This window comes from Colossoma macropomum, unplaced genomic scaffold (assembly GCF_904425465.1).
Source record: "Colossoma macropomum unplaced genomic scaffold, Colossoma_macropomum, whole genome shotgun sequence".
NCBI lineage: Eukaryota > Metazoa > Chordata > Actinopteri > Characiformes > Serrasalmidae > Colossoma > Colossoma macropomum.
Genome location: NW_023494801.1, coordinates 13171230 through 13184165, shown reverse-complemented (window position 1 = coordinate 13184165; position 12936 = coordinate 13171230). Strand labels below are relative to the sequence as shown.

Here is a 12936-nt window from a genome sequence, read left to right as displayed (position 1 = left end):
TTATTTCTGAGAGCGTATAATGTGATCTTATGGAGATGATGATTATTCCCATAAGCACATTCACTGGCCGAAAAAGGTACTGTAGAGGAACATTTTTGTTCATCAAGGTATAAGCAATGTAAATGTACCGTCAAAGGTACGACACTGGTCTTAAGGTCCAACTATGCAGCCTACGTTAAATGTTTTTGTTTCCTCAGGGGAAAGAGGCATATGTGTACCTTTTGATAACCTACTGGTTTAAAACAGAAAAATAAAAGGCTTATAGTCACGACAAGGTGTATACACTCTCAGAAGAAAAGGTACTGTCACTCTTGTCACTGGGGTGGTACCCTCAAGGGTACGTCTTCATAAGGCTTTAGTTAGGGAACATAATTGTACTGCAATTATATATTTTAAGTTGTATTGACTCCACACACCAATCCTGTCTCTAGCCTTTTTATTTTAGTGTTCTGTTTTAAAACATTAGGTCATGAAAAGGCATAAATATGTATATAACGTATTTAAGTGACACACTTGGAATTTAAAATCAGTGTTGCACCTTTGAGGGTACATTTGCGTTGTTTTTACCTTGATGAATAAAGCATGTACCTGCACGGTATCTTTTATTCTGACTGAATATAACTGCAATGGAATATTATGCAATACGTTCACTAATTAAGGGTAATCTTGAGGGTACCATCCCAGTGACGCGGGGGGAGCCACATCAGTGACAGTTTAGTACTCTTTTTTCTTATAGTGCAGTCTTAAAAATGAAGCTCCCAAGATGGGTTTTTTGAAGCTTTTCCATAGAAGATCCCGTTTTGGTTCCCTGAAGAACCTTTCAGTGCGTGGTTTCAATTAGGAAGGTTCTTTACTCACCTCAACGCGTTTTTCCCCTGATATTGCTCCAAATAGCCCTTTGGCACCTTTATTTTTAAGACTGTACTATCATAAGAAATATGGATAACCATGATTTTGTCGACCATAACATAACAGCTTTAGCTCTTTTTTTCAGTAGTTTATTTCACACCGGCGAATGTTTTGGCATAAGCTACAGAAATATCGCCGCGCGTCATGAGTGAGAAAAAAAAGGAAAACGGATTTAGGTGCAGTACATTTGCATAGGTCGTGTATGAAACCGCAACTTGTCTATGCATAAACAATGTACATCATGCGAAATGTAAATAGTGCACTTGGAAAAAAAAACACGGATTTAGTCTGGAAATACCTCTTGTTCTAAATAGGAGTCGTACAATATTCGTGTAAAAATAATGATAGTCGTACGGGGGAATGGTGCGCTCGTTTGAACGCTCGTTTAAATGTTTGATATAAACAGGTTAAGCATATACGTCTTGATCGCTTGAGACATTCAAGTATGAAATATCTGTGGCAATCGCTGGGGTAGGTTTGAGCACGAAGGTTGGCCACTGCTGTACACCAGCCCTTGAGCTTTCAGACGTGCATATGCGATTTTAATATGTATAAAAAAGAAGGCTTTTTACGCGTCATTGCGCCGTGGAGACCATCAGAAAATAATTTCCATAAAGCTTCATTTTAAGCTTTATTTTAAGGGTTTGGTTAAAGAGTGGTTTGATGTAAGTGAGTGTGACATTTTTAAGCCTGTATATGTGAAATAGCAAGTTATAAATTAAAAAAAAATGTTTATGGCGATGATAAATCAATTATGCGTTTGGCACTACCAATTATACATACCATTTATACATATCATACCAGTTGTGAGGTGTTCAGAGTAGATTTTGTCCAATGCATACTTAACGTATTAAATATATTATTGTATGTATAATATGCGCGTTAACATATGCATATTAAATATATTTGGGTATATTTTTATATTACATAGAATTTTATATTCTATGATTTATTGATGTTGCTTTATTTGTATTTTCTGAGGACTGACGGGTACCCTATAGACCTGCTTATTTTGCAGGATATCCTCCTGCATTTTATGTGGTATATTCATTTTGGGACATTAAAATGCAGGTGACGCATGTTCTGGTAGAAAAACTTGATCGCTGGCAAATCTATACAGATTTCAAAAGGGCGAAACGTGGTTTTCACAGTATTCACGTCTTCATATCGTGCCTTTTTAAATGATCTGTTCATGCAAGAATACTTCACAATACCATAGTTAGAGTGCAGGTCATATCTGATTAATGCGTCCTAAAATAAGGCAGCATTTGCACATTTACGGTAATCATTTTCATTTCGCGTCATAATATAGGCAAAAAAGGATCATGTGTATATTTTAATTGATATTTCTTTGTGGACACCGCTCCATTAGAACGCCAATTAAGACAATGAAATCACTGAAGAACACAGAGAAAAACTCTACAGCCGTCTTTTAATATGCAAAAGGATAGACGTGCAGCAGAGGTGAGATGCAGATGCGCACCTCCACCTCCATTTCGGTGAGACCGAACAGCAGCCGGACAAAAAATTGAACTGAAGTTCCTTCATCGGGGTCAGTTTTGCGCATCACGTGACCTGCCTTTCATCCAATGAACGCTCGCCGATCCAGACTTTACTCCATTGCGTCAATGCAGCTGTGTCGATGTAACAGTGTGTCCTGCTCCGTGCTCAGGTCTTTGCAAGATAATTCTCCGTCTGAATGGTGAGCGTGCTATGACCACCTCTCTGGTGTTGAATCCTCGCTGGGCGGATACAGTAATGTTTGTGTATGAAAACAACTTGGATGAGCTGAACAAGAACATGGAAGGTCTGGTTGGTAGCGGCAATTTCGCGGCCAACCAGTGCAGGAATCTGATGGCCCACTCGGCACTGAGTGCTCACCCGTCCAGCCTCGTGCATGGCTCCAGCTATTCCACCGTGGACGTATCGACTTCGAGTTCGTCCGAAGCAAGCAAGCAGTGCACTCCATGCCCGACTGTTCCCCAAGCCTCATCCACCGGGGCTATTCCTTATGGCTACTTTGGCAACAGCTACTATCCCTGCAGAATGGGGCGGGGTTCGCTCAAGTCTTGCACCCAAGCGAGCGCGCTCAGCTATTCTGCAGAGAAATATATGGACACCGCGGTCGCGTCTGAAGAATACCCCAGCAGGGCCAAAGAGTTCGCCTTCTACCACGGCTATCCCAGTCCATATCAGTCTATGGCCAGTTATTTGGACGTGTCGGTGGTCCAGACGCTGGGAACGGGGGAGCCTCGGCACGATAGTCTCCTGCCGATGGACAGTTACCAACCCTGGGCTCTGGCTAACGGATGGGGAGGTCAGATGTACTGCTCCAAGGACCAGAGCCAAGCGGGCCATCTGTGGAAATCTGCGTTAGCAGGTATGTACAACCTCTTGTACGCTCCAGCTTAAATTAAACATTTTGTCAAAATCACAGTAAATCATGTAGTTACCTTAATCTCAAAATGATAAGGCAGTAGAGCTTGACTCGGTATGCATTTTGTGTGAAGCAGCAGTGAACAGTTTTCTATTTTCTTGCACTAGAAGGCAAAAACAGATTCGACGAATGTGTCACCAATTAACGTAGACTGTTAAGATGTGTCCTGGGTTGTGGAATTGATAGACATCTAGCAAGACAATCAATAATAACCCTGTTTGTTATTCGTTCCAGATGTTGTGGCCCACCAACATGACGGGGGCTCTTTCCGCCGAGGTAGAAAGAAAAGGATACCGTACACCAAAGTACAGCTAAAGGAACTGGAGAAAGAGTACGCAGCCAACAAATTCATCACGAAAGACAAGAGGAGAAAGATTTCTGCGGTAACCAACTTGTCCGAAAGGCAGATCACAATTTGGTTTCAGAACAGGAGGGTAAAGGAAAAGAAATTTATCGCCAAAGTTAAGAGCAGCGCGCCATAGCGCTGATTTGAGCAACCAGACTTTTTTTTTGCTCTGTGACTTCAGATTGAAGAAAAACAAAATGTCGACTTGATTTTTTTTATAAACTGGGCTTCTTTGTGCTCTCTTGCTTGCATATTTGCATTGCGAACGCATAAATGGATGGACTAAGATAAAACAACAAGAAAAATAAGAGTGAATAAGGACTATATTCATGTAAATATGCCTGCCTAAATGTAACGTCATGTTTGCTTGAAGCCCTTTTAGTTGTGTTTTTATATACATTTTACGTATAGATTAATTGTTAGGCATGCCAGTGTTGTTACTGCAGTAGGGTTATAGCTTATTACACTATGCCCATCAATATTCCTTATAACTGTTATGTCGCTTGTAAGACAGTATGAAAAAAAATCTATATAGAGAAATGCTTAATAAATGTTTAACTCTCACAGACCTATAGGGTTTGTAAATTACATAAGTGAATTTATATTGATTTTTTCCTTCGTGATCGCATGCTGAGTTAATACAACTAACATTTTTCAAGAGAAATTTGTTTGTCCTTTTCATCGACCTCTGAAGCCTATCAACGTTGATAGACTTGTGTTTTGTTCCAGACCTACAAGCTTGTGTTGAATACATTGAAATCAGGTGTATGTTTGGCTACATCCTATTAATCTGTTGAAATAACTGACTGCCTTAATTCATTTCTGAATAGTTACGCCAGGTGTTGTCCGTAAATGTAGCATTTATATGCATGTTAATTTCAATCAAATTAGAATGTTATTGGTGCCTATACAATCCTTCAAGTCTAAACAAAGAAGCCTCCTATACTTTTGCGTAAATTGTGTTCTATTATTATTTTTTTATTTTTAGTATTTTTTATTTTTATGCAATTTTCTCATGACAATCTTTACGAAAGTCTTCTTTTTAAAACATTTTCTTTGAATATATATTCAGCTCATTTGGACCACACGATTCATTGGAAAACTGTATTAACGTATCCTGACTGCTTTTCAATGGGAAAATAAAAGATGAGCGCCCATGCTCAAAACGCAGGATCTGAAATGTTCCTCATCCCTGTCGGACTGTTGGGGGTGGGGCGTGGGGTATTTTCCTCTTGAGTTGGGGGGAAGGAGCGCGCGACTTGTAGACAGACCCACTAAATCAGCCCTTAACCTTGACCTTGAAAGTCACGTGCTCTTCAGATAAGCAATGGCTTTTTCTCTTTCAGGAGCCCATGAATATCTAAGCATTGCTCTAAAACTCAGCGTAGGTTACGGTCTGTGTTCGACCTCCACTGTCCGTTATTTGCCTGAGGGCTGTTCTTGTTGGGATGCAATTATCCTTCATTTCTCTTTCGCCAAATGAAATGCTGTTAATTCCTTCTGCGGTTGCAGCAGGTCCTATCATTCAAAAAGCACCTTCTACTTCCTGCCTGCCGAGAGCACTTTATGGTGCCTTAAACCTTGAGCTGAAAGACATAAATATCCTCCTTTTGCGTATCTCATTCAGGTAAACAGATTTACGCACACTGATCCACTTTATAATCTCCCCCAGGCGTAATTTACGTTCCTGTCCGAGTTCGAGCAGTTTAACTGTGTGACAGTTAGCAGGGTCACGACGTGCTGCCTTTGCAACTCTCTTCTTTACGCCGGCCTGGATTAGTGGGGATGTAAAAGGTCCGTCATTACTCATCATCACCTTCGTCACCCTGATCCACATATTTGATATCTTTACTCTGATTATGTCCAACGCATGTTCTCACATGTTAACATCCCTGTCTCGCGTAGCAGACCGTTTCAATTCATAGGCTTATTGCATATTAAACGTATCATTCAGTAATTATATAGAAAACGATGCAAGCTGTCTGATTCATTCTATAGGAGTTAGGGGTGTAAGCCTGGACCTGCCGGCGGGACCTGGGCCTGTTCAAGCAGTCCAGCGACATTGTGACCCTGATGGCAATCCTGGAGATGATAAAAAGATAAGAACAACAATGTAAAGCCTGTGCTTCTTATAAGGTCGTTTGGATGTATGTAAAGAAAATTAACCAGACATAAACAATATCCCAGACCCAGATTAAAGCTAAATGAAACACCGCTGGCATTACAGTTTATTCCAGGACTAAGCTTAATCCAAACAACGTATCCAATATTCTTCGCCATTTTTCTCATAAATTGTGCAACATGAGACCTAAGCAGTCGCCAGGGCTTTTATACCATTTTATCCCAGTTTCAGCTCCCTTTTCGTTGCCTTGACTTCCAGTCACATCAATGGTAAACTGTACTGACAAACTTGGGAATGCTGAAAGGGAAAAACTGAAAGAACACTGATAGTATGAGCTGATTCTTCCTGAAGTTGAGATAAAAATGCATCAGTTTGGCACAGGATCTTTCATCTTTCGTGTCTTAAACCAAGCGTCTGTTTACAGGCATTGAAATATTTCGCAAAACAGAAACACTATTTGAAAACAACAATACTACCACTACTGCTAGTAACATCAACAACAACAACAACAACCCTACTCCTACTACAATAATGATAATAATAATAATAAAATAAAGTACGTCGACATTACCATCGTTTGTGTGTTTTTGAAACTTTGCCTGGCCTATTTGGTTCGCCTGTTTGGTTGCCTGGCCTGTTTGGGTCAAATTTCCCTTTTTCCTCAATATACTCAGGCCTAGCAACTCTCAGGGTTTTCACCACACAAAGCCACGAATGTCGACGTGATTTCACTCACAGTCCGGCGACAGAATGGCCAATAAAGTGCTCAGGCCTTTCCTTCCACTTCTAGTTAACATTGAACTTGACAAAAGCATTCTAACAAACGGTGCGCCTGCTTGATGTTTACACTGTGATTTAACTGTGGTTCCTCTCCCTTTGCAAATTCACGATGCTCAAACAGCCACAGAAATCTGCGGACAGCAGCAGTAAAGCCGTCTTTACTGAAAAGCTGGATTTCCCAGACAGCTTTTCAGTGCTGCATGACCAAGTTTTACATATGTTTCTGCCATCGATGAAATTGGTTACATGGATTAACTTAAAGGGAAAGCTATAGTTAGACCTTTTGTTGACGTTGAAAGTCTTCCTTTAGCTAATGATTGACTTATACTACAACGTGACTGCAACGACCATGTATATCTAACTAGGGTGTTACTGCATTCTTTTTGAGACGCTAGTACTGCGGCATTTATTTGAGCGACTTTAGAAGCCTTAGCTTAGTCCTTGGCCAAACTGTTGGTTTTCTTATCTGCCGCCTCTATAAATAAGTTGCGGTAAAAGTAATTCAAAACATAGGACATAGGGTTTCTGTTTTAATCATGGGTTTAGGCTATTTAATTACCGTGTCTTGTCCTGGAAGGCCATCATCAAGTTGTCTTTATCTGGATTTTTCCGATCAAGTATTTTTTAGAAGAAACTATAGTTTCTTCTAAAAGTTTCTACATATAAAACTGGTTAAAACCTTCCATACACAAAAAAGCTAATGAGCTAATGAATACATCCCTGCTGTTGGGTAAAGCAAGCACTAAGATTTTTATAAGAGCTTGCTTCAGATACTTTTGATTTAATGAATTATGGAACCACAGTCAAGCTTGGAAACATAAGACTGTAACTGAAGCCAAATAAAATGTATTAGGCCAATGTTACATTATCATTATGACTGACCAGAGCTTAAGTAGAATGTTGGTCAGGTTTTCATGGATCAATAACAAAAAATATATGGAGTCGGGGATCTTATCGAGCTGGACGCATTTTTTTTTGGCGATCATGTCATTTGTTTTCTTAAATTAATATTTTATGTTTAGAGAATATTTAATGTTAACGTTCTGAATTGTGAACATTTAACGCATAAAATAATTGTGTTCACTTTGCTGGAGTTTTAGCCAGTGTTATAAAATAAAAACATCTGTGAGAGTCTATAGACACAAAACAATGTTTTTATTGGTAAAAATGTCTTCACTGGGGAAAAAAACAAAACAAACAAACTTGAGAACGATAATGATTGATGCAGTTAACCAGCCACTTTCTGGCACTCCAAATCTTTCCAGTTGTTGGCAGTCGTACGAGCACTGTTCGCTTTTAGGAATGTTGGACACATCTCTCTCAAGTTCATGTCCAGTTCCCCTCCCCCACCTAACGACCCCCCCAAACCTCCCCACCCTAAAGGATCACCCTCCCCTGCAGCCCAGTCTGCGCCTCGGACAGGCTTTTGTTACGCAGCGGACTTTGCAGTTGAACTTGAGACATCTTGTAAACAATAAGTAGTCTGGCCCCTGTCTGCTTCCCGGGCCCACTGGCCACCTCTGTCCAAAGACGCAGGAAGAGAAGAAATGACTTCACACGAAAGGCCCCCAACGATGCGTGGTGAAATGTTTGTCCACGGCCAAAACTGATCTTTGCGAAAAACAATGCGCTGCCTTGACAGTTACGAGTTTAGGACTGGGTTACGTTGATGGTACTGCGGAAAATATTGATCGCAACTGTGAGTTTTGAGGTTTCGCCAAACGTTTTCAGCTTTTTTGTAAACCACCGTATGTCCTTCACTGCAGCCTGAAGGTTAAACAGAAATATCCACACTCCTTAGTCCACGTTTTCCTATTTCAAAGACGAGAACCTTTAACGTTCTTGGTGATTGTGATGACACTGTGTAACGACAACGTTTTAAATAAGAAATAAATCATTTAAATAAGCTTCTCCAAGAGGCTAATTCGTTTGTCATGAATTTGGTCCGAAGTCAGAAATAAAAGGCAATACACCCCAGCACACAGACAGCTGAATCGAACCAGTTTTGCACTTAATATTGAGGTAAACACCTGCCTCTTTTGAATTCGGGAATATTTAAAGGCAATTTGTAGTGGAAAGAGGTGGTATTAATTGCCATTTTATTTCCCTTAATAAAAAAGCCTGAACTCACACATCTAAAACCGCATTGTAGTTTACACATACATAATGCATCGTGTATGGCAACATATTGAAAATGAAAGAAATGATATTGATTTTGGTGTTAAAATGGTAATATAGTAGGTTTTGTCACAGTGCACGTATTATGGTTAAACTCAACACTAAAGTAAATATCAGGCTCATTCGGACTTTGGAAGAGTTAAGCAGGCATTAATGTTTGAGCTACGTAATATGAATCACAAGCTGTGCTGGCTCGCATCAAAAAATGTGGGCTTCCTCAATCTATAATTTGAAGCAGCGCATAATACTCAAATGTTACACAAACTGTACATTAGATTACAGGCTTTTTAAAGAAATCACCAATAGTCCTGTGCATTATATATGCGGGCTTTGCCGGCCGTCATAGTCCATTCACAATCTAAAATTGGAAGTATTAAATGCTAATGGTATTTGACAGATGTTACAGCTGTAATGTTTGTTTTAGTTCTGCACACTTTCTTTAGACTAATTTTAAGTTTAACGAAATTGGCCAGATAAAGACTAAATCATTGCAAACCTGTTTAAATAAATCAACAAGAAGAAAATTAGGATCTCATTACTGCTAAAGTAGTGATCTTTATCTTCATTTTGATCAAGTACTTAATTGCCAAATCGAGTGACTTTGATGTGCGATTATTTTCTTAAATTTGATTCATTCTCTTTTCAGCAGTTTAAAAATGTGCCCAACACCCACAGCTCTGCAGAATGTGTTTTGCAGCTTTTATACTGGTTAACTTTTCCATTAAGGGTATGTGTCTATTTTTTTTCCTCCCTTGAAGTGATGTCAACAGAGAGCTATTTACAAGCTTCTCTTTATATTCCTTCTGCATTAATGTAGCTCAATGCACGTTCAGTCAATTAGGGTTAAGAGCATTTTAAATATATTGCCTTAGAATAGCTCACCTTTCAATTTAATCAGATTCTGCCTTGCCACAAATGCAGGCTAATGTAGTGTATTTGTAGCAAGCAAGTGATTTTGGATTATTTATACTGGAAATACTAGATCTTTGCATACTGTGAGAGGTGAAATTTGTTGTCATGCTGAGCCTCTGATTTGTGTTTCTTGTGATTTACGAAAGGCAGGAACATGACAAGGACTCCCTGACAGCGGGTGGTATGCAACACGTTTCATTAGCCCGTCTTTGTTTCGCATTCAGTGCTAATGTAGAGATTATTTATACCCTCATTCTGACAGCATCAAAATTACGACCTCCTCATCTCTGCATTAATAAAATAAACATTCATGCAAACTACTTGTGTCAAATATTTCGATAACAAGTGAACATATATAAGGTCCGAAAACAAGTATTTAAAACATATTACAATATATCATGCATAAAAAAAATATATATAAAAAAAATTGAAGGACTACGCATTATTTTTCTTTCTGTCATAGTAGTTCTATCAATTTCCGTTCGTCGTATATGGACTATATATTCACCAGTCACGCTATTGATTCCGCGCTATCAACGCTCTCTTTTTCATTCTCTTTTTATAGCCACTGTAATATGACAAGTATCAGAAGCTAAACGAGAGTCTCAAGTCTAGTTTAATCCTTGTGGTCAGTACCTTTGGCAGGTGTGGGCTAATGAGACGGATTAAACGTGTTCAGCACGTTTATCGCATGGCTTAAAAAGAAAACTAAATAACAGCAGGGATAGTGGCTCGTGCTGACAAACAAACAAACAAAAAATACTTTAGGTCGAGCTAATGAGCTCTAGGCCACCCGTGAGTGGTGAGATCACGTGATGGCTCTTCTCCCTTAGCGACTAAATGCCAGCCTGCTTCAAACACCATCAACATAACTTTAGGGCAATGCAATAAAATAACCAAATGTATTGGCATGCAGCACGCAACTCATGTGTGAAATTTTACAGGGCGTTACAATTATGTTGACCTTATAAAGTCGAGTTGTTTTTGGAATGAATTGGGGTTCTGTGGTATGATGACTCTTATTTGTTCCTTTATTTCCCGTGTCACTGAAATCGTTTACGCGGCGAAGGGCGCAATGATTGCTGAACGTAAAATTGCATTTTAAGGACGTGTTAAAGTTTTTCATGGACATGCACTTCATGTGCAGGGGGATGTGGAATTTTTTTTACACAACCTTCCTCAACTCTGGTTTTGAAATGATCAACACTCTCTTTAAACAACTTGAACAACTTAATCAAAATAAGTGACTTACGTCACTTATAATCGACCAAGTAATTATAACCTTCATTTCTTGTGAGACGCTGGTCAAAGCATGAACGCTGGTACACTCCTCAGAAACATCTGCATGCACCGAAACGAGCGCCGCAAATGTTTGGCAGCAGCTGCTCCAACCCGCTGGCGCTCTGTGGATGTGGTCCAGATGTGGCTTGCTGGATGCACGTTAAAGTGTAGATCCGCCCTCCTTAATTCTTTCGCGGTAAAACACGGTGTCCCCTTGAGCGTAGTGCCATTTCTTGATACAAAATTTGTGTAAAATCTTTTTAAATTATCATGATAATTATGTTGATGATGATAAGAGCCAAGTCAGAACAGGTGACAACAAATTTCAGCTTCATCTTCTGGTTAACAGGTATAAATAACTGGAATTTTGCATTTGGTGTGTCAAAAAGTTGTGAATAGTTTAACCTTTTGCCATGCATTACTTAATATCCAATACAGAGGCTTCACTCAAATTTAAATGTAAAATGATTCAGTTAAGGTCATGTAAAAGCTCCATTAATGAATCACTCTTGTATTCTTCTTATTGTTATATATATATATATATATATATATATATATATATATATATATATATATATATATATATATATATGTTCATATGAATTTTAAAATAAAATATAAAATAAAAAATCGTTTTAATATTGAAGATTATTAGATTCAAAACTCAGGTAAATTTGCCTGTCTTATCGTCACAGTTCAGAAAGCACTTTGTATGTTAGATGTGTAATTAAGACGTACTTTTAGCCTTGATGCTTAATATTACGTGCAATTATATCAGTGGGTGATTTGTTGGTCTGATTTTTTCACAGATAATTAAACCTGCACTAATAAAGAACTTGATGTAAATTGGAAAGATATCTTTACTATGGCTTAGTATGAACTTTTGGGCAGAGAATCTAAGCTGTGTTTCTGTGCGACATGCCAGTAGGATTAAACAGTCGTGCAAGGTTAGAACCAGGAATTTGATGCTTGTTCCTGTAGTTTTTAAAGCAGAAGCAACAGAAGTTTAGCAGCTGCAGGCCATTAAATTAATAAAACTCACTCCAATGTATTGTTAATATTATTTGACAACAAGCAAAATATCGGAATGAACTTGTCATTGAGCTTGTACTGCACATGTTGTTGTAAAAGATTTAACTTTGATAATTAACATCCAATTCAATTCTGATTGCTGTCTCACATACTGAGAATTGTATTTGCATTGCATGTTTAACTGAAGTTCACTGGATCACACATTCCCCAGTTTCTCTATTTGATCCTGTTCAATGTGATATAATGTTGTTGTGTTATTGTATTTGTTATGTATTTATAATTTATACTTTTGCGTGGATGCATGTCCTCTTGTATGTGATATATCGACCACATCAACCAACATTTGAACCCCACAAATTACGTCAGGATGGGCAGGTTTGTGGCCCTACATAGTATTGTGTTTAAATCACTCTTACAGTGAAATCCAGCATGGCCTTATTTTACCCTATTGTTAGTATACATTAAATATTTGATTACACCACTACCAGACAACTTTTTGCTATCAAGTTAAAGCAGTCCATCATCCAGTAGCCAGCTGGGGAAGGCACTTTACTGCTACATTATCAACAGGAGAAGTATTTAACTTCTGAGATGAATCCTGTGTTGAGTGTATTCTGATATCAGTCCAGCTTCTCTCAAAATACAGTATTTGATATGTGATTCATAACATGATAAAATTTTGGGAGTGATTTAGCCACACAGACAAAGAGGTATAATGAAATGGTGATATAATAATACACAATTTCCTAAAACTCAATATGAAAGTGTAATACATACAATAATGACATACAGACATCATAACAGGCTTCATATACATTAGTGCTGAATAAAATATTTATGAAGCAATACTTGAGTATTCATGAAGAGTTTATGGCAGTAACATGATATAAAGTTATGAGCATTTGTTCCATAAATAATACTGTTATTTCAAAGTAATTA

The 12936-nt window shown here is 38.5% G+C and overlaps 1 protein-coding gene across 1 annotated transcript; it reads left to right on the top strand.

Annotated features, from left to right (window-relative positions):
* The first annotated feature begins 2536 nt into the window (after positions 1-2536).
* hoxb13a (homeobox B13a) lies at positions 2537-4841 on the top strand. The gene is made up of 2 exons (XM_036589678.1): positions 2537-3289; positions 3581-4841. Exons 1-2 carry the CDS (start codon positions 2623-2625, stop codon positions 3826-3828), a joined length of 915 nt encoding a protein of 304 aa, XP_036445571.1. The 5' UTR covers positions 2537-2622; the 3' UTR covers positions 3829-4841.
* The last annotated feature ends 8095 nt before the right edge of the window (positions 4842-12936 follow it).

Bases quoted from the DNA above. Each gene is read 5' to 3' on its own strand.
- hoxb13a (XM_036589678.1), top strand. From the start codon at position 2,623: ATGACCACCTCTCTGGTGTTGAATCCTCGCTGGGCGGATACAGTAATG. The intron at 3,290-3,580 runs GTATGTACAACC...TATTCGTTCCAG, and splicing joins GTGGAAATCTGCGTTAGCAG to ATGTTGTGGCCCACCAACAT.